A 27,974-nucleotide genomic window follows, 5' to 3' on the forward strand; every position below is an offset into this window, starting at 1 on the left:
CGCTGTGATGGCAGCATTTTCGCGAATAATAACATTTTTAATCGAGTCAACGTGTTTTCATTCGCTGAGGTGTTTTTCTCAAGGAAGTTAAGAGATACCGGTCTCATCTTCTTTTGGTAATATTGACGTATTGAAGTGTTCTTTTTTTTACTTGAACAAATGGTTTTGTTGATTTTATTAATTATTGCCAGCGGTTTCAACCGCTTCCCGAGGGAACTACTTTCAGCACCCGGTTTAGAAGTATCCTAACAAACACGTTCAGAAACGGTTGCCTCTTTAGGTATCTCTTTTCTTTCTCTGTATCTTCGATGACGTGTGAAGTTAAAGGGGCGGTTTCGATGAAGTTTATTATAACACCTCCTATCATTGAATTTAATTTAAGTACCTATAAAAATTAACTAAGAAATTATAACAAATCAAATGAAGTAGGTCCCCACTTATCATCAAAATCGATAAACAATAAATAGGTACCTAAATGGTGCACACGAAAATAAAAATAAATGACCCAATTCTGACGTGCGCCGTTTCCGGAGGTCGGAAAATTGTTTAGCCTATATAATAAAGTTTTTGACAGTAGGTAAATGAGAGTTTTATTCACTGTATAGCATTAACACAAACACGGATTAACTTCGATACGAAAAAAGTCCCGGTAATAGGTAGGCAATTTGTTTGAAAAGTAGATAGGTAAGTAGGTAGCATCGTAAATGGAAATTAGAAAACCTAATGGTAATGGTGTCCATCTAAGAAAAAGACGTGTTAGGTGACCAACAGTTGTCATAGACAGCCGTTTTGCGATACGCAAAGGAGGTCACATTTGAAAGTAAGTTACAAGTCTACATGCTTCAAATATACTTCAAAATCTTGTATTTCCGAGTCCTACCTGCCTCTCAATAGAAATATTTTTCCTGTAGGTACCCGAAAACGGCGGGAAAATTGAACATTTCCGAGACTTATCGGAATCTTAATGGAAAAATAGACATCACGTGTTTACCTCTTCTTTTATATAATGCTAAATAAAGCATAAGTTACGTTTTGCACACATTATATCCGACGATGGAATGTTTGCAAAACTGTGTAGACCAAAGATAAACAAGAGGTGAAACTGGGGCTTTGCCAAGTCCAGCTTTCAGGGTCGCGGGCGTTCGAACTACGGTGAAATTGTTCCTCATGATGAGCTAAAAATATTCGTAATGTAGACATTCGCCGTAACGCGCCGCCGAATAGATGATAGACGTGTTTATAAAAAATAGCGCTCACCTCTCTGTTATCGGCACTGCTTTCGACTTGAGCTCGTAGAACATGAAGTCCTGGTGTTGCTGAGCAGCAGTCATCTCTTCCAACACTTTTTGGTCAACACTAAAATCTTTCGTGAGAAATGTTGCGAGATCGAATCCCATGTCGATCCCGGATTCATCCATTTTTGAACGTAAAACACAAACACCAACTTTCACTAATAACACGCAGAACTACGATACGCTAAAATCTCATAGTCATAACCTGAACTGACTATTTATTAGAGTATTCGATGAAAATCACAACAGCATCCATCCTCCCAGCTGTCGACTTGTTGCTATTGTATTTTGGCCATTATTTTGACGTGTGAATGTGATAAAAAGAATGACTATAACTCTACCAAATTAAAATTGTCATTTGAAAACGTTGAATAACTTCGAATTTTGTGCTCTCTGATAATAAATAGGGTAGCATTTGCAAATACTTTTTCTTTGATGGCAATAATGTTTTATCAATAGACAATATATAGTAATAATTCGTATTATTTCAAACTAAAATAAGCAATTTTCTGTTTAAGATTAAATCTTTTGAAATAATTGTTATTTTATAAACATGTTTCATGTAATATTAAAAAGAAAAATACAAAAGAATATTTGTTGTAGTCTTGTAATATTTAGCTACGGCAACATAGAAACCACCTGAATAAAGGTGTGTTCGAAAACTGTTTTATAATATTATATAGGTATTCTTTTTAATGTATTTTTATATAAAATACCCGGAAATAAATATAACAGTTTTTTAATTCTTAAAAATTTGCGGATACTTTTGAGATTCAAAAAAAAATGTTTTTCCTTTTAATTTAGGTATTAGGTCTTTTTTTTGTTACTACTCTGGTGCCATCCGTCACTGGCTTAATTTCTTGTAAATATACGCTATGCTGTAGTTCTAAAACAAAAGATTTAAAGCATCGAGATTTAAAGGGTGAATTAATTTAAAAAAGACTTAATAATTTTCCGTCTTTCTCAAAGCAGAAATATTTTTGTCGTCTTTATTTCGTATAGCAACCCAAAACTCTATCTTGCTTGTCATTGTCAACCGTGCAACAAGCCGAAATTTCAATTTCTGAAACAATAAATAATTTGATTTGCCGGACGCAAAATTCAATAAAAGGCACTACTATTTAGTGTTTATTTCAATAGAAAATAGTAAAAATGTCGAAAGCTCACCCTCCGGAATTGAAAAAGTAAGTCACTCCATCCTATTTCGTGATAAAATTGCTATTCACTAATAGCGTCCCATGCGCGCCATTGTTAACCTAAACAAAACTTTCAAGTTCTGTTTCTTTGAAAGAATATCTGTGTGTCCGTCTAATGTGAATTTTCTTGTACATTTATTTAGTTACATTAAGTTTACATATACCGATATGTACCTCGTATCTTTTTTGTGTAATATTTTCAAAACAAACTTCATGCAGTTGTGATGAGAAACTACAAAAAAAAGTTCAGTTTTAACAATTGTTTACAACATTATTGTACCTTCAACTCAAAAAGTATTTATTAAGTGTACCAATATTTCAGGTTCATGGACAAGAAGTTGTCTATCAAGCTGAACGCTGGTCGTGCTGTGACCGGGGTCCTCCGGGGATTTGATCCCTTCATGAACCTTGTGCTGGACGAGTCAGTTGAGGAATGCAAAGATGGCCAGCGCAACAACATTGGCATGGTGGTGTGTATCCTAATGAAAATTTGTCTATTTAGAAGTTTATAGTCTGGTAAGGCCTGCAGTGCGGCTTCATCCAGGTTTAACCGGTTACAACTAGATGTAACAGGCCATATGTTGAATGTAGTTGTATCTAGAGATGGGTAACTCAGGAGTGATAGATAAAAAAGATATGTATCTTTCCGTTCTGATCACTCACTCTTTGTATCAGTTCAAATCCGAATGTATCAGTGTATCTTTAACAAGTCATTCAATCGTCGTCCGTTTGTATCTGTGTTGCACTCGCACACACAGCGTTGAGCGGCTCGCGTCACGGTTTCTCATCGGAAAGTCCAGACATCTCTTTCGCACTTCCTTACTTAGAATGCTCTGTCTGTCTCACTTTCTCGATACCGAGTATAAGTGTTTGACCATTATTTTTATTTATTTATTCGATTTACACGGCTTTAACAGCCAATTACATAAATCGTAAACTTAAATTTAAAATGAAAAATAAAAACTTAAAAAAAAAAAACTTAAAAATATTATAAACTGATATACGAATCTATCTATCCTAAACGAATCTATCACTCTTAGTTCATACTGATTAAGTGATACATTGGATTGAATTGAACGAAGCGAGTCACTCTGAGCAACAGTACAATGTCACTCGCGGATACGAAAGGATATAAAGATACAAAAGAGTGATACATATCCCAGTGATCAAAAGATACATATCAATCTTTTCTTTTCAATGATACGTTTTTCCCATGTCTAGTTGTATCCTCTTATCTTCAGTTAAAACTGTGTAGCCACTATGATGAAGGCTGTGCCCATGCACCTGTGGCTAAAGTTAGTTGTAAACTATGTACTTCTCATTGGTCAAAGCTATGTTTTTGATTCGGTGATGCATTTGACTTTGTTTTGAGGTTTTCTCTCCGGTCTCTCCTCTCTAAATGTAGGTGAAGCCGCATTTTAAGCTATAGTCATAACTTATACACCTACTTACCACTGCTCTAATTACAAAATGCATTGATTCATATAATAAGTGTGCAACAAAGATTGAGAGTGTATTAAAAGTGACATAACGCAATACTCAATTGTGTTGCATTTAGTTTGTTATTATTTGTTTGTGAGATTAAAGAAAAAATGTGTCCTCCATACCCAAAAGGGTAAAATGGGACCCTATTGTTTTCTCTCCTCTGTCCGTCCATCCATCTATCTGCTACCAGGCTGTATCTCATGAACCGTGACTGTTAGATAGTTGAAATTTTCACAGATGATGTATTTTTGTTGCTGCTATTACAATACTCAAAACTAGAATAAAATAAATATTTTAGGGGGCTCCCATACAACAAACACGAGTTTTTTGTCTGTTTTCGAAATAATGGTACGGAACCCTTCATGCGCGAGTCCGACTCGCACTTAGCCTGTTTTTATTTATTTGCCATGCCTATTGGTAATGTAGGAAAATCCAGCAATGTGAAAACCTAGGTACAGAGACTGTTTTTGTATTTTCCTCAGTCTCCAGTTTTTTGTTGGGCTGTGTATAGACTAGAAGCCTACCTCATGCATTTATCACAAATGAAAAAATGAGTTGATTGTTAGTCACTAAGGCCTCTCATCTAAGTGCCTATTAATATCATCTCTGTTTGAGTGTTACATATTAATTGCAAGAATAACTTAAATAATAATCTTTATTTCTCTTTATTTTCAGGTCATCAGAGGAAACAGCATTGTAATGTTAGAGTCACTAGATAGAATATAGTAATAGTTTCATTCCTTAATTTAAGTTATCATAGGAAAATGTGTGAGAAAAGAAATAATTTCCAAGGAGTGTAAAATTAAGTTCTAAAAGTAACACAACACTAGAAAATTAAATAAAATTTTACATGTTCCACTTTACAGAGCCAATATAATAGCACAGTATTCATTATAATTTTGTATACAGAAGATAATGTTAATTTCAGTTTTGTATCAGGGTCAAGGGTGAGAATAAAAATATAGTAAAACCTATTCACTTTATAGTTTTAATCAACTGCCTGGAAGTGGTATAAGTAATGTAAGATGTCAACTATTTTCTTAAATGGCAACAACAAACAAATTATTTTTTTGGATGAAAGTGGCCCCTAAATATTAAATTTACCTATTTATTATATTGTATTGTTGTGGCGGAAACGCTGCAGGACCTACAACAGATGCTGAACGACCTGGCTGAATCTTCTCTACGCATCGGCCTACGGATGAACTTGGACAAAACCAAGGTCATGTTCAATGAACATGTTCTACCGGAACCGATTGCGATACACGGCGCCGTTCTCGAAGTTGTTCGGAAATATGTATACCTCGGGCAGACATTGCAGTTAGGTAGAAACAACTTTGAGGACGAGGTGAATAGGAGAATTCAGTTGGGTTGGGCTGCATTTGGGAAGCTACGTCGAGTCCTAACATCGTCGATCCCACAGTGCCTAAAGACAAAAGTCTTCAATCAGTGCGTCCTACCTGTCATGACTTACGGAGCCGAAACGTGGACACTGACGGTACGGCTGGTCCACAAGTTCAAAGTCGCTCAGCGGGCTATGGAAAGAGCTATGCTCGGCGTTTCTCTGAGGGATCGCATCAGAAATGAGGTAAACCGTCAGAGAACCAAGGTCATCGACATAGCCTACCGAATCAGCAAGCTGAAGTGGCAGTGGGCTGGCCATATTAGCCGAAGAACCGATAACCGTTGGGGTAAACGAGTTCTAGAGTGGAGACCACGCCTCGGCAAACGTAGTGTAGGACGTCCTCAGGCACGGTGGAGTGATGACTTGCGCAAGACGGCTGGCAGGAGCTGGATGCGAGAAGCCGAAAATAGATCTCAGTGGCGTGCACTTGGAGAGGCCTATGTCCAGCAGTGGACTGCGATAGGCTGATGATGATGATGATGATGATGATGATATTGTAAAATAATACAACAGAATTCAAATAGAGTTGTTGTCATTGTTGTTTCACCAACTGGATTAGAATTAATGAAAACAAAACACCATTAAGAAAAACATTAGGTATATGTATTAGTAATTGGTCACTTATTCTAATCAACATTGTTATTCTATTAAATGTCATCAACTTGTGACACATGTTTTGTGAAAACTTTTTCACTATTATGAGGGTTCGCAAATAATTTTGCGAATAGGTCTTTGTAACTACCGCTGCTATACATATGGCCACTGCTGCCGCTCCCTCCATCGTGGTCGAAACTCGACTTCATAAGTGAAGCTAACTTAAATGGACCGAAACCTGGATAGCGACTCTCGCTGCCCACACCTAACACGTCATTGCTCTCTTGCTCAGAATTAGTGTCGAATCTTGAGGAATACGCTCCTATGTTGGAGTCGGGTGACCCAGGGACATAGGGCCCGAGTCCTCCGCTTGCTTCAAACATTCCATTCCACCCTAGACTTTGGAACTTATCCCTTATGTGTTCTTGCTGTAAACCCTTTGTGTCTCCAAGTACATAAACTACAGGATCTTCATAGCTTCCAGAATTTTCATCGTTTTCCATATCTTCGTTATCGAAATTCTGAGTATAAGATTTGCAAGCACAATTACAACAGCCGCAGCGGTGGCAGTTGCAGTTAAGTTTATTTGAAGGATAATTTTGGATGGTATATAACTTCGTTGGTGTTGGGGTTGTGTAGTATATAGCCCTGGGTTTTTCTGCAACGGCTTGAAATATGGATTCGAAGTTACTGGTGGGTGGATTGAAGTAGCCGACGGGTGGTTGTTCGTTAACCCCTTTAAATATAGTTGCTACCTCAGCAAAGTTGCCGGCCGGTGGCTGTCCGTTTACACCTTTATATATAGTTACTAAATTATCGAAGTCGCTGACGGGTGGTTGTCCGTTTACACCTTTGTATATAGTTGCTAAATTATCGAAGTCACTGACGGGTGGCTGTCCGTTTACACCTTTAAATATAGTAACTAAAGTATCGAAGTTGCTGACGGGTGGTTGTCCGTTTACACCTTTATATATAGTTGCTGAATTATCGAAGTCGCCGGCGGGTGGCTGTCCGTTTATACCTTTAAATATAGTAACAAAATTTTCGAAGTCGCTGTCGGTTGGTTGTCCGTTTACACCTTTATATATAGTTGCTGAATTATCGAAGTCGCTGACGGGTGGCTGACCGTTTACACCTTTAAATATAGTTACTAAAGTATCGAATTCGCTGACGGTTGGTTGTCCGTTTACACCTTTATATATAGTTCCTGAATTATCGAAGTCGCCGGCGGGTGGCTGAGCTTTTACTCCTTTAAATATAGTTAGTAAATTATCTAAGTCGCTGACGGGTGGTTGTCCGTTTACACCTTTATGTATAGTTGCTAAATTATCGAAGTCGCCGGCGGGTGCTTGTCCGTTTACGCCTTTATATAGAGTTTCTAAATTATCGAAGTCGCCGGCGGGTGGCTGTTCGTGTATGCTTTTAAATATAGTTACTAAATTATCGAAGTCGCTGACGGGTGGTTGTCCGTTTGCACCTTTATATATAGTTGCTAAATTATCGAAGTGGCCGGCGGGTGGCTGTTCGTGTATGCCTTTAAATATAGTTACTAAATTATCGAAGTCGCTGACGGGTGGTTGTCCGTTTACACCTTTATGTATAGTTGCTAAATTATCGAAGTCGCGGGCGGGTGGTTGTCCGTTTACGCCTTTATATAGAGTTGCTAAATTATCGAAGTCGCCGGCGGCTGGTTGTCCGTTTACGCCTTTATATAGAGTTGCTAAATTATCGAAGTCGCCGGCGGCTGGTTGTCCGTTTACGCCTTTATATAGAGTTGCTAAATTATCGAAGTCGCCGGCGGGTGGTTGTCCGTTCACACCTTTATATAGAGTTGCTAAATTATCGAAGTCGCCGGCGGGTGGTTTTCCGTTTACACTTTTATATATAGTAGCGACATGAGCGAAGTTTACATGATTTGTATAATGACCAACATTATCCATTAATTCTAAACGTGCACAAATATCGTCACAAATACTGTCGTGTTGATGGGCACAAGTGCATGTGCGACGCCCATTAATAGTGCCGCAGTGACAGTGACTGGCACTGGTTGATTCTGACAGCGGGATTTGATAACGTTGGACCATATCTACACCCTCGGTCTCCTCAGGCAGCATATCAGTCGCGCTTTTGTTAACATTATCCAAATCGATAACGGAAACACTATTATTCTGAGCATCTTGATTCTGACCTTCTCTCACTACTGATTCTAAATCATCAAGAGATGTTTTTTTAGGTAACTTTCCGTGGCTAAAAGTATCAATTCCAGTAAATATTTTATGTAAATTATTTTTCAGGCTTCTGACGTCATTTAAGTTACGGTGGGTTTTTTTATCAATGTTACTGATTCTATCCGCATGCACTCTATTTGGTCCATCCAATCCAGAAGCTCTGTCTCGTCTGTGTGATGCTGGACTATGAAATCTAGCAACTGCATATTTTTTATTTGGATCTATTTCATCAGCTGTAGCAATTGGATATGTGTCTGAAGGGGGTTTTTCGATAGGCTTAACTGAAGAAGTAGGAGTATCAGCTTTTCTTCTTGCGTTAGAATAGTTATTGATATCATTTGTTGATCTAGCAATACGTTTACCACTTCCGTCTAGATACACAATTCCTTTGAGATCATTAATGGATTCCTCGTTTGGTCGACCTATCACTGCTGTGCCAAGAGCCAAGAGGAAGAACTGAAAGTATGATTGTGAAACAAATAAATTAAGCTATATTAAATTAAGTAAAGTAAATAAATTAAGTTAGGTATATAGAGTTAAAAGAAAATATTAAAATGAGATTCTAATTTTGGAAGAAGGTAGGTAAATAACTAAGCGTAGATGCTTTTTGTATTTTAAAATATTTTTCGATTCCTTCGGGGTCCGCTTCCAGTCTAACTGGATGTAGCCGAGTGCCAGTACCTATATCACTATCTTACTCATCGTTAATAGTTTCTTTTTAATAATAACATTTCTTACCAGGAATTTAGTCATTTTAGTTCCCAATTCCCTGCCAAGGTTCGATACATAATGATGCGGCGAGCGTTGTTTCGTGAACTTTATTTAGGCGACTTGCTAATTTAAACACTGCAGAAATACATAAACAACAATTATTCACGGTTCCCAACAAATAAACTTAGTTAATTTATAACTGATAAGTGCTGATTGGGCCGATATTTAACTTTACGATGTTTCTGGGAACATTTACAATTAGATTCGGAATAATGTGTTTTTGATTGCTATCACGTGGGTTAGTTACCTGACTATCTGCGGATTTCAATAACCGATCCGTCGATTGCTTTACGATTACCTACAGGTTTGATATCCTAATCCAAAAAAATATTATAAACGTGAAAGTAACTGTCTTTCTGTCTGTGTCTGTCTGTGTTTTCTTCACGCCTAAACTACTGAACCGATTTGTATCAAATTTGGTACAGACATAGGTTGGAACTTGAGAAAGGACATAGGATAGTTTCAATTACAAAAATAATAAAAAATATTTATTCCGGACATATAGCGCCATCTATGTACTTAGTAAGTACAGATATCTGCCGGAAGTCACTATTCCACGCGAACGAAGTCGCGGGCAAAAGCTAGTAATTTATATGAAGATAATTTCAAAATTCAATCTGTAACCGCAAAATGTTAGATAGATCGGTTTTTGAAATCCGTCAGGGCAAAAACCCATGTCTTTAATTGGTTGATGTTTAATAAATTATAAACATCTATCAATTGTAGTTATAGTAATAAGTTTGTTAAATGTTTGTGCATTTCACTTAATTGAGTAATTGCATTCCCGCATTACTATTTAACGAGTAGGTAAGGAAAATTGTACATTAGTTAAAACAATCAATTTTTAGATTTTAATTTTTTATTTCATTAAAAATAGTTAGGTATTTACATAATTGCTTTGTCTATACTAATGACATTTGCAAGTAATGATTAGAAATCAATGAACATAATAATGTTTTTTATGCAATTTGCAACCAATTTGATTGAATGATAAAGTGTTCTGATTACCTAGGTACCCTAATTATGTAGATAGTTTACCGTCTATAGGTGGATTGTACTGTACCTACGAATGATGCCGATGATAACCTTCATCCTAACTAAAATTATAAATGTGAAAGTAGGTATCTGTCTGTCTGTCTTTTCTTCACTCCTAAACTAATGAACCGATTTGTGTGAAAGGCACAGACATAATTTGGAACTTGAGAAAGGACATAGGATAGTTTTTATTACAATAAAATATAAAAATAAAATTTATTCCGGACATAAAGCGCCATCTATTAGTCAAACCAAAAATCTGCCGGAAGTCACTTGAACGAAGTCGCGGGCAAAAGTTTATTATATGCAACTAGTATCCAAGTCTTGTAACAAAGTAATCTTAATTAATGAAATAGGTAGGATGATGAGTCAAAACGTCTACCAAAAATAATGAAAAAATGTCTCGTGCTTATGAAGTCAGCACAGAGTCACGATATAAGGAAAACAATTATTCACGGTCTGAGGAACTATCTCGGCAAACAACCTTTACAAGCTACATATTTGCTAAAGCTGAAACACCTTATAATAGGTCCTAATCGTATGCACGTAGGTAGTACTCCGTATCGAAACTCATCATGGCGATATTTCGGCTTGGTACTAGCTAGAGGAACCCGATCTCGCAGGTTCCTGTCCGAAATTGACTTCGATTTATCTTTGTTAATCTATATATATAAAAATTAACCCCGCTTTCCGTTGTCACGACATAACATGAAAACGGCTTGTCCGATTTGGCTGAAAATTAGAGGGGAGGTATCTTAGACCCGGGAGAAGGTTTAGGTAGTTTTTGTCACCATCCGGCTACGGGACGCGGGTGAAACCGCGGGCCAAAAACTAGTACAAAATAAATCCGGTGCCGGAACCTCGCGATTCGGGTACCTCCGCTACTAACCCGATTTCTCTATACATGCTATCGTCTAGGCAGTTTTTATACGCTTGTTCTGCGCATTCAAATAAGATTCGTAGGTAAGATATTAACCTTCGCAGATAATCACAATCTATGAAACCAGTTTGATGATGATATACAAAGCCTTTTATTTTTAGATCATAATTGGCATGTTCTACGATTTGTATATGTATTGCTTTAGTTTAACTTGTGGTTGCAAGACCTCAGTATGGAGAGATATAAATATATAATATCAGTTAGTTTATCAGTTCTCTTGTGCTGTGTTAGTTCTGAGCTTGATTTATCTGAAGGTGAGTGTTAATTTACCTATTTGTATTTTGGTTACCTATGTTTTCATAGTAAAACGGCCGGACAAAGTTTCGTAGAAGAGATAATAGATTGAAAATAAACAGATGTGTCCTGGCGGTGGCAAGGCAATATAACATGTAGCAGCTAGGTTTATTTTACCTACGCAAAAACTAGGATTCCTTCTAAATATTCCTAATAAGAGACGAGTAAATAAATAAAACGCTACCAAACCTACAGAACAGATAAACCTCAGATTCCTGGATGAGTACTTCTGAGAGCTTTTAAATAAAACTACTTTTACGGATTTTATCGCGTTATATTTATTTAATCCCGACGTTTCGGATCCTTTACAGCATCCATGGTCACGGGCAGACTAAGGTGTTGGTCGTCTTGATATATTAGTTACAAACAGCTACCCTACATTTTGTTGATTATTATTGACAATCCGATTCACGCAAAACGAGCTCACTGTATCCATAGGTCGAGCAGTTGTAGGCTTGGATTTTGATTTAATAGTTTCTATGATGGGATTCCAAGCAGGTGGTATGCACCAGCCATCTTCTCTATTGAAATTTGGATGTTTTTTTAATTTCAATAGCCTCGCGAATCATCCTAGGTAGGAATCGGTTTTCTCTTGCAAGGACTTGTGGTTTATCAAATCTGATGTAATGCTGGGCCTTGTCTAGTGTGTGTTCACAAACTCTGATCTGCGATGAACAACACCTGGGTGCTGAGCTTCAACATGTCAAGCAAGTACTGCACGACAACAAGCTCCGAGTACCGCGCCCTCGTCGCAGAACCCGCGTGAAACCAGCCACAGTTGAGCGTCTACCTGCTGTTCTTCCATACATAAGAGGAGTCACAGGCAAGATTGGCTACATCTTGAAGCGAGCTTCAATCAAAACCTACTTCAAGCCGCTGAAGAAGATCAGTCAATTCTTACCACCTGTCAAGTGTCACATACCTCTACAAGATGCGGGTGTATACAAGCTTGAATGTGATTGTGGTCTCTCTTACATAGGCCAAACTAAAAGAAGCATAGGGACCCGCGTAAAAGAACACATCGCCGATGTCAAACACCGCCGTTCCAGACAGTCAGCAGTTTGTGAACACACACTAGACAAGGCCCAGCATTACATCAGATTTGATAAACCACAAGTCCTTGCAAGAGAAAACCGATTCCTACCTAGGATGATTCGCGAGGCTATTGAAATTAAAAAACATCCAAATTTCAATAGAGAAGATGGCTGGTGCATACCACCTGCTTGGAATCCCATCATAGAAACTATTAAATCAAAATCCAAGCCTACAACTGCTCGACCTATGGATACAGTGAGCTCGTTTTGCGTGAATCGGATTGTCAATAATAATCAACAAAATGTAGGGTAGCTGTTTGTAACTAATATATCAAGACGACCAACACCTTAGTCTGCCCGTGACCATGGATGCTGTAAAGGATCCGAAACGTCGGGATTAAATAATATTAATATAACGCGATAAAATCCGTAAAAGTAGTTTTATTTAAATGTCTAATATTCGCGTAAGTGTCAGAAATCAATATGTTAACTTCTGAGAGCCTTGACTAGAATAATGGGGAATATTGTAAGCAACTGTGAAATCTAAAGAGAACCTGCCTATATCAAAAGAGATGGTAGACGCTCAGTGGGGAGGCCTACGTTTAGCAGTGGACGGTAATAGACTGATGATGATGAAGGAAACAGTCGTCTGTATTTATAACCATACTCACTATGCTCAGTAGACAGTATAACAAGTTTGCCTTGCCAAAAACACTCATAAAAAATATTAGAAGTTCATCCGAGTAGATACTTTACGACTTTCTAGAGATTCCTAAAGTTCTTTGTCTTTCTCTTAAAAATAGTAGGTTCATAGGCGAATGAATGCTGTCTAGTATAGCACAGCTGTAGAATACCAAAAACAGATATTGAATAATCAATTTTTAATTTGGTAAGTATGTTTTGTTTTTACCTATTTGCAAAAAGAAGCGCCAAAAATATGTTTCTTAGCACCTTAATCCGTTTTAATTGTTTCATTTCTTTTTTTACATCTTAGGGTCGCCATGTGTCACTGATGGATACAACGGCACATGTGTTAACATATACCGTTGCTATACAGCGGGGCTGACCTTAATTTATGTAAGTTTTTATTTGTTTTTTACTTATAAGCTTTTAGGCCTTATCTTCCAGAACAATGGGCGATATACCAACCAAAACTACTGAAACTTTGGGAGATCGACGTTATGGGATGTTCTATAGCTCAATAGTAGTCAGTTGATCTGACAAAGACCCCGTGCCAGCCAGCCCTTTGGAAGTGAATGGAGACCTACCTATGTTTAGAATGGTTCAGATAATGATGATGACCACGACAGGTTATATTTCTGCTGTCTCGATTACCGAAAATAGGTGAACTAGTAGGTACTGCAGCGCAGTTTTTACTTAGCCTCCTGGATTTTCCTTAATCAGCTATCTACATACCATTATTAACTAAAGCTTAAGAGTTTGTTTGTCAGCCTGAACGATCTTATCTCAGGGACCGCTGGAACAATTCGAAAAATTATTTCAGTGCACATGGGATACGGATGAAACCGCTGGCAGATGTTAGTTTGAACGGGAATCTTCTTCTTTTTAAGGCCAATGCTGGTTACGACATCAAGGACAGATTTCCACCACTGCCAAAATTCTGTTCTTATAAGAACAACGAGCCTATCGTCTGCTGCACGGATTGCGACCGTAATACCTCTTCGTAAGTCCCAATTTTCATAGTCCAGCTTTTAAATCAGTTTATTTACTCTTGCTTGGCAAACAATTTGGTGCTTTCGTACTTAGAGACCTGCCTCTTACAGCCTTTTTCTCGTCCCACTGCTGGGCGCAGGCCTTTTCGCACACGCAGAAGGATTGATTGCTCAATGCAGGTTGATGATTTCAGACTTAATGGTTACCTCGAGATGTTTTCCTTCACCTATTTATCAGCCATTGGTGTCTAGGATGTAGTTAGAAAATACATAGGTTCAAACTTAGAAAGTTGCATAGACTAGCCTAACCTGGAATCGAACCCGCACCCTCTTACTCGAGAGGTTGGTTCTTTACCTACTGCTTCTATGATAAAAGACTGCCAAACAAGGAAAATAAATATGAAAAGATTAGCCACATTATGGGATATGGAATCATCAGATTACTACTACGATAGATCCGCAGCTGCTTAAAGTACTTTGATAGTTTTGGAGATCACTGGAGAACCAGTAACAAGCGGCTACTTTTGCCAAAGTCAAATATTTAATTGATTACCATGTTTTTACAGGCTGAGAGACACAGTAGTTATACCAAGAGGGTTTTTGCGCATGAGAGGCGAATCTATTGCAACGAACAGTAGGTATATTTCCATTACCTCGATCAAAATTATTGTTTATAAAGGTATTTTAAATGCTTTTGTTTTATCAATAAACAGCAAATGCCACATTAGACAATTATAGCCCGGTCAAAATAGACATAAAAGTAGTGGTCAAATAACAAAAATTCCGGGAAAGCTGAATTTTGGTGGAGAGCTTGGGTTTATCATCTATATACATATAATAAATCTGTAAAAAAACTTAAAAAAAAACTTAAATCGAAGATCTGGAACACCTGATGCAGAACTTCAAGAGCCCAGCCACACGATAGCATACATAGGAATACCGTTTTAGCAAAAGTTGTTCAATCTGATGAGCACTCTCTGTTGACTTACAAAAATCGAAGATCTAAAACATCTGCAGTTGAACTCCAAGTGCCCACACAGTGAACTACACTTGAAATGACGTTTTAGCAAAAGTTGTTCGATCTGATGTATATTTTCTGTTGACTTATGAGAATCGAAGATCAGAAACAACTGATGTGGAAATGAAAGCTATCTCTAATTTCACTGTATAATGATATAATAAGCTGGAAGTACCTCCAAGCGGTGAAGGCGGTAATAGTTTAGGACAGACTTTCAATGGTGATGGTATATCATCGTCAATTTTACTCTTTTACTACAAAACTTTATAGAATGAATGTTCGAGTTTTAATGCTATTTGAGTGATGTATTCTTTTCCATTTATCTTCGTGACAGGGTAGCCTACTCAGTACCGCGGGGGGCGAGGGGGCAGTCAGCTAGATTTTAATTGATCAGGTATCTTCTTCACAATAAAACTATTACCATGGTTAGAAAGAGGTCGAATCTCTTCCAATGTTCCTAGGGAGAGAATCATAAGATCCCAAAGATATACCGAAGAGCGTTTGGAAGGACATCAGTCTGCAACATGCTCCGAGGAAATCTCATCGGATCGCGAAGCGCGCTTCCGTCATTGGCATATTTACGCATCTACATCCGTATCTCTAGAGAACTTCTCAAGTAAAGAATATGCTACTCATTGTCTCGCGAGTCGGAGACGTTCACTGATACAAATTATATAAAATAAGCATGGTGAATCAAAGAAAGTAATAGTCCGCCTTTTAGATAACCCTAAAATAATGGACAAGTTCTTCTTTCTCCTGCCCTGTTCCCAAATATTACTTGGGGTCGGCGCAATATGTCATTTTCTTCCATTTTCCCCTGTCACTCGTCATACTGACACTCACTCCCTTCCTATTCATATCATCTTTCAGGCAATCCATCCATCTTTTCTTAGGTCTTCCTCTTCCTCTCCATCCATCTACATTCATACTTAGCACACACTTTGTTGCATGCGTATCATCCCTCCTCATTACATGTCCATACCACGACAATCTTCTACTTCTCATCTTTTCTGTAACTGGCGCTACTTTCAGACTTCCTCTAATGTAATCATTCCTCACTTTATCCATTCTTGTAACGCCACACATCCATCTCAGCATTCTCATTTCTGTTACATGCACTCTCTTCTCGTCCCTCTTTTTCAATGCCCAACACTCCGATCCATACAGGACGACAGGTCTAATGACGGATTTGTAAATTTTGCCCTTCAGTTTGAGGGGCATCCGCGGGTCACAAATAGCGCTAGTTACCTGTCGCCACTTCATCCATCCAGTATTGATCCGATGCGTAACGTCCCTGTTCACCTCACCGTCACTTTGGACGAGTGAACCAAGGTACCGGAAGTCGGAGCAAACTGGTAGGGGCATGCCGGCTAGGGTTATGGTCATGGGTCCCGAAATACCGCCAAAATCACAATGAAGGTATTCGGTTTTACTCCTGCTCACCTTTAAACCCACTGTCTCCAGTCTCAGCCGCCATGCCTCCAATCTACTCTGGACCTCTGGCCCACTCTCCCCCACCAGAACAATGTCATCGGCGAAAAGCATACACCAGGGTGCCTCCTCCCGTATATCTGCCGTAAGCGCGTCCATTACAAGCAGGAAGAGATACGGGCTGAGGGCCGACCCCTGATGTAAGCCAACACCTACACTGAAGCTGGCGGTAGTGCCCGCTGCGGACCGGACTTCTGTACGGCATCTGCCGTACATCGCTCGGATCAACTGCACATACTTCCCTGGTATACCTTTCTCCTCAAGGGCCCACCACAAAACCTCACGAGGCACCCGGTCATATGCCTTCTCGAGGTCAACGAACACCATATGCAAGTTTTTGTGTGCACCCCTGTACTTTTCACACAATTGGCGAATACAGAATATAGCGTCCGTTGTACTCCGACCAGGCATAAAACCGAATTGATTTCGTGCGATATCACTCTCTTCTCTCAGCCTCCTTTCAATAACTTTCTCCCACACTTTCATACTATGTGACATTAGCTTTATTCCTCTATAGTTGTTGCAATTCAACACATCACCCTTGTTCTTAAAAATGGGCACCAGGAAACTATTGCACCACTCGTCTGGTATAGTTTCCTCTTGCAACAACTTATTGAAGAATAAAGCCAGCCATTTCCATCCATCCATCTTTAATAATTTCCACACTTCCACTGGTATTCCATCTGGCCCTATCGCTTTTCCATTTTTCATTCCATTCACTGCTAATCTGACCTCATCCTCACATACATTTCTTACAAGGCCCTCGTTGACCGCTTTATGATGGAGCACACCGCTCCACTCATTTTCTTCATTCATCAGTCTTTCAAAATATTCCTTCCACCTACCTTTAATCTCCACATCATTCGAAAGGACCGTTCCGTCTCCATTCTTTACACACCTTATCTGGCATACATCTCTTGTCATTTTCTCCCTAGATTTAACCAATCGGTAAAAGTCATTTTGACCATAATGGACAAGTATTTTTTCTTTTCTTTCACAAACAAAGAACAACGAAGATAATGTGAACTTGAATTTTGTGTTAAGTCACTTCTTAGTACAAATTTTACATAGACATGACATCACGAGCCCCCACTCTCCGACTTTGTTGCGTTAAATCTCATTGTTATTATTGTTATTACCTTAAGAGCCTTTTCCCCAACTATGTTAAGGTCGGCTTCGATGCAACTGAGTAGAGTACCAGTGTTTTACAAGAAACGACTGCCTATCTGACCTCCACAACCCGGTTACCCGCTCAACCCAATACCTCTTGGTAAAACTGGTCACACTTACAGCTGGCTTCTGACTGCCCATAACGACTGCCAAGGATGTTCATTGACAGCCGGGACACACTAGAAATGCCGTTCCTCCAAAAACCGGTCATTGGTGTCCAAAATATTCTTAGAAAGTACATACGAACTAACAAAAGTTGCATTGGCAAGTACTTGTCAGACCTGGAATCGCAGTCACACACTCATACTTGAGAGATTGGTTCTCTAACCACTAGGTCACCACTACTTTGTTATTTAAGGGTCTGTTCAGAAAAACCACTTAAATGCGGACTAATTAGAATCACTACTTTTATCCCTATGGTCACGCCTATTGCGCTTTAGTTCTTAGCGTTTTGTTTAGTCTGCTGTGCTTTTGCCGTTGACGTACAAAAGTTAAATATATGGGACGTTTCGAATGATTTTGCGTATTCCGTTGTTTTCCCGTCAACGGGCCCTTTAAATTCAACATCAGACGATTCAGATCTATAATTTTGCTGACCCCGTAGTCGCTGGCATAAGGGACAGGATCCGCGTACGAAGTCGCGGGCAGAAGCTAGTTATAAATAAAATTAAACGTCCCCATCGATCCCATGTGTGCGTCAAAAGTTATTCGAGGTTAAATGTCAAAATTTTAGGTTTTCTGATATTTTTTCGAAAATGGTAAGTTTTATCAAAAAAGAACATCAGATCAAAGTTGTAGATCTTAAAATTTTCTACAAGAATGGCATCAACAGTTTTCTCCTAAATGTTACCATTCCTGAGATATCGCGATTCGAAGAGTCACACTACACATGATATGCTCATATAAGCAACGTATATACGAGGACTTTGAGTGTCAGACTCTTACTGACTAAAAACCGTCGTGTTCCGTCGTAAGCCTTTTATGTACCAGGGCCGCGGTAACTCTTTCGAACAATCCCGCAGCCTCGGCAGGCCTTGGCCCTGCTGGGCCCCGCTGGGGTTGCTGACATCTCTTTGAGGAGCGCGTGGAACAACGCGCCACCCGAACTCACCGCCCACAGACCTACGCCTACGGTGGCTGGGAGTCGTCTCGCGACCTACCTGGTGTCTACCTGGTACAGCGCGGCGGCCGGGATGAGAGGTGCGAACTCTTTGTCGTTCCGCCTCCTCCTTCTCGAGCATGACTGCTTCGCAGAAGGAGGCGATAGCATCCCATTCCCTCTCGCCCCGGACCATGGCCTGAACCAGGGCCGGACGAGAGAGGTCGCCACCGCCTAAAGCCTCGACGAGGACCCGACGGTGCTCTTCCCACACAGGGCACACCTGGACTGTGTGGTCCACCGTGCCCTTGAGGCTGTCCGCACAGTGGTGACACCCAGGCGCCTCCTCACGACCGATTCGACACAGGTACCTCCCTACACAAACGTATCCGGTGAGCCGCCATGACTCCTCCCGAGCCACTCCTCAAAGAGGAGACTTACCGCCACTATGGTGGCGTGCCCTAATTTACAACATCATGTGTAAAACAGAGATTAAGTTAGGAGTTAGGAGTTTACAGTTTAACTTTCAGTTGCATTGTATTATTTTGTCAGCTTACTATTGTTATGTAATAGACTGTTTGTGAAAATATTACTATTTGAAAGAGTGTTTCTTGCCAGCTCTTCTCCATGAGAACAACTTTTTGGAACCGTGCAAATAGTGTGACGTTTCATAGGAGCCTGCAAAGGCCTTTTTGAAATAAAAAGATTTTGATTTTGATTTGGAATTTCAACTCTAGCCTCAGTGACAAACCACGTGAAAACCCGCCATGACCCAAGATAATATCGAGACTATTCGGCAGTTAATTCTCGCAGACCAACATGTAACATACCGTGACATAGATCCGTGGGCATAACGAGTTTTTTACATTCCCCAAAATTAAGCAAAGTTTTCGTGGTCAACGTTTCAGCACACCTGAAAAAGCTGTTGACTCATAGAAATCGGCCATTTTAACCACCCCCACTTAAGAATGGAATAAATGTTTCAAGAACTGGTTTTAATGCATGCTAAAGTGCATGAAATATCGCGGATAATTCTTTGAAAACAATAAATGGTATAATTAACCTATTAAGATTGCCTATACTTAAGGCTCGAGCAGACCGGATGCGTATGCGTAGACGTAAGCGTAGTCTACGCGCACGTTTACGCTTACGTCTACGCATACGCATCCGGTCTGCTCGAGCCTTAATTCAAACGACACCACTTAAAAGGCAGCTCTCGTATATACGTGGCTTATATGTGCATATCATGTATAGTGTGACTCTTTGAATCGCGATATCTCAGGAATGGTATCATTTAGGAGAAAACTGTTGATGCCATTTTTGTAGAAAATTGTAAGATCTACAACTTTGATCTGATGTTCTTTTTAACCTCGAATAACTTTTGACGCACACATGGGATCGATGGGGACTTTTAATATTTTATCCTACTAATATTATAAACGTGAAAGTTTGTATGTATGGATGTATGGATGTTTGTTACTCTTTCACGCAAAAACTACTGAATGGATTTTAATGAAACTTTACAATAATATAGCTTATACATCAGAATAACACATAGGCTACAATTTGTAAACATATTGTTCGAAATACTAAACCTGCGCAGACGAAGTCGCGGGCACCAGCTAGTTTATAATAATAAACCCAAGCTCTCCACCAAAATTCAGCTTTCCGGGAATTTTTGTTATTTCAAACTAGCTTCTGCCCGCGACTTCGTACGCGGATCCTGTCCCTTATGCCAGCGACTACGGGGTCAGCAAAATCAAAGATCCCCCTTCAAAGACCGTTGACGGGAAAACAACGGAATACGCATAACCATTAGCAACGTTCCATATATTTAATTTTTGTACGTCAACGACAAAAGCATAGAAGACTAAACTAAACGCTGAGAACTGAAGCGCAATAGGTATGAACCATAGGGATAAAAGTAGTGATTCTAATTAGTCCGCATTTAAGCTGTGTGTGGCAAAAATATTGCACGTATTATTACGTAAAAAAAACAAAGTCGTGGTGACCAAGTGGAAGTAGTGGTTGTTTAGTGGGTAGAGAACCAATCTCTCCAGTGTCAGCGTGTGACTTTGATTCCAGGTCTGGCAAGCCAATGCAACTTTTTTAAGTTCGTATGTACTTTCTATGTATATTTCGGATACCAATGACGGTTATTTGGAGGGGACGTTAAACTGTAGGTTCCGGCTGTCATTGAACATTCTTGGCAGTTATGGGTAGTCGGAAGCCAGTAAGTCTGACCAGTTTTACCAAGGGGTGTTGGGTTGCGCGGGTAACCGAGTTGTGGAGGTCAGATAGGCAGTCGCTCCTTGAAAACACTGGTACTCAGTTGCATCGTGACTGGACGCCGACCCTAACATAATTGGGACAAAAGCTCTTGAGATAATAACGACAATAATAATGGGATATAAGCTCCGCAGGACATCTGAGGCTGATGACGGGGAGTATCGACCCCGCGGGGCTATATATACCGAGTGCTCCAGGGAGAGTATACTGTCCCCCGTCTCCGGCCGGCCGGAGTGAACCATGACGGGGGTAGGGCTCACGCCTCTGCCTTGCCTTCATTGGCCGTCCAGAGTGGAGTCGCTAGAGCAGGGTTAGTAGCCCTTCTCGGAGGGCAGGTGCCTCGTGGTAAGTGGCGACTGGGCCGGTGGTGCTGGACCCACAGGGAGCGCGTGATCTGCGTTTAAAGTCCGTCGAGGTATCCTCGCTCTTCAGCCGCTCTGACTCCGACTGATTTCCGGCGGGCCAGTAAGTGAGGTGGCGAGTCTCCACCTGCCATTTTTACATGTATCTAATACATTGTCACCGGGAGATGTCATAGTTCCCTATGTCCTAATCCACTAACATCCCATCACAATAGCCCAAGTAGTTTTCCTCCATAGTTAACAATAGTTTAGCACAGAACCGGGGATTATCTTTTTTTTTTAACGACGTCCACCGGGGATTGTCCTTGGGTTCATTTCTATAGTGTATAAAGGGATAATCATCGGTTTTGTGTACCATTTCATTAAAGTTGTCTCAAAAGGGCTTCAGCATGTTGGCTTCGGCCCCACGTTTCCCCCCCAAAAATTCGGGACGCTGTAGTCCCGAGGTCTGGAAGAGACATACAAAATAATAATGACATATAACGCAACAAAGTCGGAGAGTGGATGCTCGTGACGCCACGTCTAGGTATGTAAAATTTGTACTAAGCAGTGACTTAACACAAAATTCAAGCGTGTTATATCTTCGTTATTATTTGTTTGTGAGAGAGAGAAAAAAAAATACGCGTCCATTATTTTAGGGTTATCTAAAAGACGGACTAATCACTTTTTTGATTCACCATACCTATTTTGTAACATTCATTTCTATACATTTCAAGTGTAGTAGGGCTCTTGAAGTTCTACATCAGGTGTTCCAGATCTTCGATTTTTATACGTCAATAGAGTGTGCTTATCAGATTGAACGCTTTTTGCTAAAACGTCATACCATTATATGCTATTGTCTACCTGGGCTCCTAGAGTTCCACATCAGGTGTTTTAGATCTTCAATTTTTATAAGTCATTAGAGAGTGCTAATCAGATTGAACAATTTTTGCAAAGACGTCATACCTTTATATGCTACAGTCTACCTGGGCTCCTGGAGTTCCACATCAGGTGTTTTAGATCTACAATTCTTATAATTCAATAGAAAGTGCTTATCAGATTGAACAACTTTTGCTCAAACGTCGTATCTTTATATGGTACAGAGTAGCTGGGCTCTTGGGGTTACACATAAGGTGTTCCAGATCTTCAAATTTATTATCTCAGCAGAAAATGCTCATCACGTGGAACAATTTTTGCCATGGCACCATTTTTGTATCTCTTATCGTTTTGTTGGTCTGTTGCAGTTCTGCATCAGGACTTCAAGTTTCGAAGATAAATTATAGCCTATATGTTGCCCAGACTTTATACCGATACAACAAAGAAAAAAACATTGAAATCCGTCCAGTAGTTCCGAAGATTAGCGTGTACAAACAAACAGACATACAGACATACAGACATACAGACAGATTTTTTTGGATTTGTGCTCCATTACTGTTTCTAAACCCCACCCAATTATTATTTTTTTAATATATTCAATGTACAGACACAGTTTTTTTACAGATTTATTATATGTATAGATGTCTATTTTGACCGGGCTAATTAGTTCCAGAAATGAATCATGAAAGTCAAATGTGGCTTCAGCAGTTGGAATTGTTTTTGACAGTGTCAAATGTATGAGAAATTGACAATCCCCTGGCAGATTAATCTAACTAATATTATAAATGTGAAAGTAACTCTGTCTGTCTATCTGTCTGTCTGTCTTTTCTTCACGCCTAAACTACAGAACCGATTTGTGTGAAATTTGGTACAGACATAGTTTGGAACTTGAGAAAGGACATAGGATAGTTTTTATTTAAAAAAAAAAATAAAAAAAAAAAATAAAAAATAAAATTTATTCCGGACATATAGCGCCATCTATTGGTCAAACCAAAAATATGCCGGAAGTCACTATATCATGCGAACGAAGTCGCGGGCAAAAGCTAGTCTTAGTATAAAAGATGGTCTTATACTGGAACGTAGACTGAGTTCAAACTCACTAGTTCAATTAATTCGCTGACAGAAAACTAAAATGCACTACCCGTCTCCAAGATCGATAGTTAAAATATAAGATAAATTATTAAGGGTTTTTCTGTTTTGAAAAGACTGTCTATGGAGTTTCTTGCCGGTTCTTAACCATGAGACCGACTATTTGTAACCGAACAACTGGCTTGCCATTTCGAAAGAACTCTTGTAAACCAATTCGAAAAAAAAATACTTTGACTTTTCCAGAATGTTTTGATTATTTCCAAACTCTGCCGTACCGTTGCCGAAATGGCGGCAATGTACAGTTGATAAAATACTGGAAGGAGGACAAGCAATGTCACAAGTATCAAGAAAGCGTGGTCCTTGCGGTGGGAGGGAGGGAAGCGGAGAGGTGGGAGTTCCCACATATGGTACGTCTTTCGGCAACTGTAGTATTAGAATAACTAGGTGAGATGATTTGAGGCGGACCTACTCGACATCAACTACTACTATATAAAAGGTGCGCTCCGAGGAATATTAAATAGCGCTGTTGTCTGTAATTATGACTAGGTGACTGCTGACTGGCAACCTGTCTAAATGAATGTAGATAAGTACCTAGCCACTTTTTTCAAACGGATGGGCTGCCTATCTGACTTCCTCAACCAGAGAAAAGACTGGTGATCATAATATTGCAAATAAATAAGAGTTAGATTTGAGTACCTAACTGTCATAGTTGTAACTCACGGATACACTTCATTACAATCAAATTGCATTGATAATTATTTATTTTCAGGCTTTAATTGGTTACGGGGATGACGTGGAGACAGCGGAGTGGTTGTGTGGAGGCTCGATCATTAGTGAAAGATTTATACTTACTGCAGCTCATTGTACTTCTACAGGACCACTGTAAGTCTCCTACAAATGAAATATCCAGTAGAACATACTTTAGGCAAATCGTCATCTCCCGAGCCTTTTCCCAACTATGTTGGGTTGGCTTCCAGACAGGATGCAGCTGAGTACCAGTATTTTACAAGGAGCGAATGCTTCTCTGATCTCCTCAACTCAGTTACTCGGGCAACCCAATAAGTACCCCTATGTAAGACTGCCTAGATTTGCCTTAGGCTAATGCTCAGAGACAATTAATTTTATTACTACACTTGATAATTCAATTTCAGAGGTAACATATCATTTGCGGCACTTGGACTCCTGAGAAGAACCGATCCCAAAGAGTATTGGAAAGTTTATAAAATCAAGAGGATCGTGATTCATCCAGAGTATAAAGCACCTTCCAAGTACCACGATATAGCTCTTTTGGAGACAGAAAATGAGTAAGTTTAACAAATGTATTTTTGATTCAGTCCACCAGAACTTCGGTCGGTCTTCACCTGAAATTATAGAAAAACTAATTCGTATCTACAAACAAATATTATTTTTTGTACATCCAAAAGCATTCGATACTGTTGACAATAATAATATATTGATGTATATTCTAATTTATATAGTAGACATTGATTGAACGCCGACTCTCGGAAACCATATAGGCAATGTGACGACCAACAACTGTTTTGTATCATCACTAAAAAAATTGCAAACTTTCTCTAGGTGAAGGAAGTGCCACAAGGTTACATACTGGGCCCTATTCGTTTTACCTCTGTCGCTTGCTCATGTTTTAAAATACTGATCTGTATAAAAGATGTGTCTGCTAATATTCGAATATATAATATATAAGAAAATATAATATAATACTAGATTTCGCCTGCGAGTTTGTCTGTGTTTCTATGGAAACTGAGAACCGCACCCGGATAAAAAGCCTTATCTGCATGCCTAAGTCCATCTCACTCAGTCATTTATTATTCCAAAACAAATGAATTCAAATTCGCAGTTAATTAAGGGTAATAAAGTAAGGATTGATTTTAGGATTAACTTTGGCCACGATCTACTCCCCGCGTGTTTGAGAATTGATGATGAAGAGACGTCTACTGGAGAAGCCGCTGGATGGGGTCGCCTGGGCTACAGGCAGGCTCTGGCTGATACTTTACAAGTTGTAAGCAGTTTAATATCAGTTTAGTTTGCTTATCTCATTAAGTAATTGTGGTGTTACAGAACATCAAAAGTTACTTATAATTGGGTGCTAATTAAACAGGCTTCTTTTTAATATCATTATTCACCGCCAAAAATGTATGTTGCCTTCTAAGTTACTAAGTCAGCCACAATTAATAAAGCGTCGAGCATCTTAATAATACTATCTTAGCCACGAGTTATCTTCCACTCTAAATACAACTCAGCGTGATGGTTATTTTTTTTGCATCTAAATTTGTAGCATGCATTCTAACAGTAAACTTCTTAAATACTATTAGATGACATCAGAATATATTTATTAAGCTTCTAATTTTTTAACTCGTACTGAGTTTTTTGTTTAAAATATAACACATCCCATATTAATTGACCCAGCATGGAAGTAAGCATGCAACCTGCAGCAAGCATGGCTTCTGTCACGGCTCCGGCGCTGCGGGGCTCCGGTGGTCCCATACGAGCTTATCGTCGCAGATGGTTTTCACGCTCACCGCCGCAGCTTCGGCTTGCTGGTCGGCTCAGCCGGCCAGCCTCAGCCTCGTCGGCGAGCGTTAAAACTACCTGCGCCTCAGCTCGCAGGCCGCCTCGCCCCTCCGCGCCTACGCGGTTTTGAATTGCACTCTAGGGGTAGGGCAGACAAGACTACGTGGAGTCGGTTTTGCAGCCATTCGTTTTCGTCGCTAACTTCAATTTTTAATACAATGTTTTTTAATTGAAGGTTATAAATGGCAATATGCTAATTAAAATGAATCCAAATTAAATTCTACCATCAAAAAAAAAACGAGCCAAGAAAAACGTTGATCTCGTTTTCTTGGCTCGTTTTTGTAAAATGAGGCCGAGTTAGTAAATTAGATGACAATGTATAAATAAGAAGGATAAGTTACAATAATTGATGATCTTTTATTGAAGCTTTCTAGAAGTTGGCGTTGTAAAAAAGATGAATTCGTTTATTAGAGGCTATGTCATTTGGCCGTTGCTTAGTTATAAAATTAGAAGTTTAATCATGTGTCCAATAAATAATTTTGTGGCTAGACTTATAATTTCCCCTTATAATTTTAGGCATTTTAGCAATAAGACTTAAAAAATCTAATACACTGATTGAAGTAGGTTTTTAATTTGGGTGTCATTTTTTTTGGCCGACATGACATCACAAATCATTAAAAGGGATACAATACAACTTTTCACTTCGTTTGCAGGTCTTTGTTTATTTTGCCACCGACTTCTAGAGCCAAGTGAAAAGTTTTTTTGTGCTCTTTCAGTATTTTGCGGAGTCGGTTTCTATATTTTGTAAATAAGTTAATTTTCTCAGGTGCACCTCTCGGCGTTCAGCGAAGCTGAATGTTCATCACTGTACCCGCCACACAGGCTGTTAGCTCGAGGCTATGACCACGAGAAACAAATGTGCTTCGGGTCTGTGCGAGGGGAAGTCATTGATACTTGCGAGGTATACTTGCTGCTATGCTTCAAGAACTTGCACTGTCTCTTAGTATTTGCAATGTTTGTGTAACTTGTAACTTTGAGCTGAATAGACTTCTTCTTATCGAGTGAGCTAGCCCTAGTGTCAAAGTTTTCTCAAATCCACCTGACGGCTTCTGACTTGGAAATTTAACAACGGCTGCTACTGTTAAGCACTCTGGGATGCCAGCTTTATTTGTCCTCCCAGGCCCGAGGGTGTAGCACCAAAAATTTCCAGACAACGGGCTGCTTTGTGAAAGCACAAAGCGATGAATAGACTTACCTATAATTGTTTACAAGACCTTTATCTAGAGATAAAAAGCTCATATTTGTTAATTTCCTATATCCGTAGGGAGACAGCGGTGGACCCCTTCAATACAATAAAGATTTGATTAGATGCCTCTTCCACATCATTGGAGTGACCTCTTACGGCAAGGACTGTGGCATCCCAGGGTCGGCTGGCATGTACACCAGGGTCTCCCACTACGTACCCTGGATTGAGAGCATCGTCTGGCCTGAAGAAACTGAAGCGAAAAGAAATAAGGATAATATGTGGCTGGATAAATGGCTGAATCCCAATTAACATTGTTATTTATACAAAACAAACCCTGAGTTGCTGGAAGTTTATACCACTACTAATGAAAATATTCTGCCCAAAATTATTTTCTAAAGTCACGGTCTGAACACTGTAACTAAGTGACCGTACTCAATACATTTTAAAATAATTTAGTACTTATTTTAAAATGTATTGTACTTGTTTTATTGTAATAAAGTACGTATAAAATATTACATTTCACATGTAAACCTAATACGCTGACTGAATTCGATAGTGGCACATGACAAAATTGAACAATTTGAGAAAACATACAATAAATGTTCGAAGACTAGTGCGCGCGCACAAAAAAGCTCATACCGACTGTGTTTTATGGAATATATAGTTCATGTTTGGTTTATAGACATCTACGCTATAGCTTCAGCTGCTGGCAGTAATAGTTTTTAAATTTTTCTTGTTATTTTTATTAATATGAGGTTCAGAAGATGGTGACTCCGAGTTGTGCCAGTATTGCATTGTTTTGTTTTCACCTTTATTAATTATGCTGGAAATTATGTTATAAAAGTAAAGAAAATAAGAATGCATTTTCACGAAAAA

The 27,974-nt window shown here is 39.3% G+C and overlaps 3 protein-coding genes across 6 annotated transcripts in view; 2 read left to right on the forward strand and 1 right to left on the reverse strand.

Annotated features, from left to right (window-relative positions):
* The window catches only part of LOC124642738 (transcription factor EB), a 121,923-nt gene extending 120,299 nt beyond the window's left edge, over window positions 1-1,624 (reverse strand). Inside the window, exon 1 of one of the 2 annotated variants that reach the window (XM_047181350.1) lies at window positions 1,258-1,624. In XM_047181350.1, the coding sequence (XP_047037306.1) occupies window positions 1,258-1,418 (161 nt within the window). In that variant the 5' untranslated portion in view covers window positions 1,419-1,624. The remainder of the gene's footprint in view (window positions 1-1,257) is intronic. The other variant, XM_047181351.1, reaches the window with a different exon arrangement.
* A 682-nt stretch (window positions 1,625-2,306) lies between these two features.
* Window positions 2,307-4,947, forward strand: LOC124642754 (probable small nuclear ribonucleoprotein G). Its single transcript, XM_047181388.1, has 3 exons — window positions 2,307-2,476; window positions 2,811-2,958; window positions 4,649-4,947. Exons 1-3 carry the CDS (start codon window positions 2,445-2,447, stop codon window positions 4,697-4,699), a joined length of 231 nt encoding a protein of 76 aa, XP_047037344.1. The 5' UTR covers window positions 2,307-2,444; the 3' UTR covers window positions 4,700-4,947.
* Window positions 4,948-11,042: 6,095 nt separating this feature from the next.
* LOC124642715 (venom protease-like) lies at window positions 11,043-27,556 on the forward strand. 3 transcript variants are annotated; one of them, XM_047181319.1, is made up of 10 exons: window positions 11,043-11,200; window positions 13,269-13,351; window positions 13,846-13,958; window positions 14,514-14,581; window positions 23,564-23,727; window positions 24,090-24,202; window positions 24,472-24,624; window positions 25,214-25,340; window positions 26,679-26,813; window positions 27,177-27,556. In XM_047181319.1, exons 1-10 carry the CDS (start codon window positions 11,119-11,121, stop codon window positions 27,405-27,407), a joined length of 1,269 nt encoding a protein of 422 aa, XP_047037275.1. In that variant the 5' UTR covers window positions 11,043-11,118; the 3' UTR covers window positions 27,408-27,556. The 3 variants fall into 3 exon arrangements, with proteins under 3 accessions (XP_047037275.1, XP_047037276.1, XP_047037277.1); XM_047181320.1 differs by lacking the exons at window positions 11,043-11,200; window positions 14,514-14,581 and having other exon boundaries at window positions 13,327-13,351; XM_047181321.1 differs by lacking the exons at window positions 11,043-11,200; window positions 13,269-13,351; window positions 14,514-14,581 and having other exon boundaries at window positions 13,835-13,958.
* The last annotated feature ends 418 nt before the right edge of the window (window positions 27,557-27,974 follow it).

Source organism: Helicoverpa zea, chromosome 25, assembly GCF_022581195.2.
Source record: "Helicoverpa zea isolate HzStark_Cry1AcR chromosome 25, ilHelZeax1.1, whole genome shotgun sequence".
Classification (NCBI taxonomy): Eukaryota; Metazoa; Arthropoda; class Insecta; order Lepidoptera; family Noctuidae; genus Helicoverpa; species Helicoverpa zea.

Bases quoted from the DNA above. Each gene is read 5' to 3' on its own strand.
- LOC124642754 (XM_047181388.1), top strand. From the start codon at position 2,445: ATGTCGAAAGCTCACCCTCCGGAATTGAAAAA. The intron at 2,477-2,810 runs GTAAGTCACTCC...CCAATATTTCAG, and splicing joins CACCCTCCGGAATTGAAAAA to GTTCATGGACAAGAAGTTGT. The intron at 2,959-4,648 runs GTGTGTATCCTA...CTTTATTTTCAG, and splicing joins GCAACAACATTGGCATGGTG to GTCATCAGAGGAAACAGCAT.
- LOC124642715 (XM_047181319.1), top strand. From the start codon at position 11,119: ATGGAGAGATATAAATATATAATATCAGTTAGTTTATCAGTTCTCTTG. The intron at 14,582-23,563 runs GTAGGTATATTT...TGACTTTTCCAG, and splicing joins CGAATCTATTGCAACGAACA to AATGTTTTGATTATTTCCAA. The intron at 24,203-24,471 runs GTAAGTCTCCTA...ATTCAATTTCAG, and splicing joins TGTACTTCTACAGGACCACT to AGGTAACATATCATTTGCGG.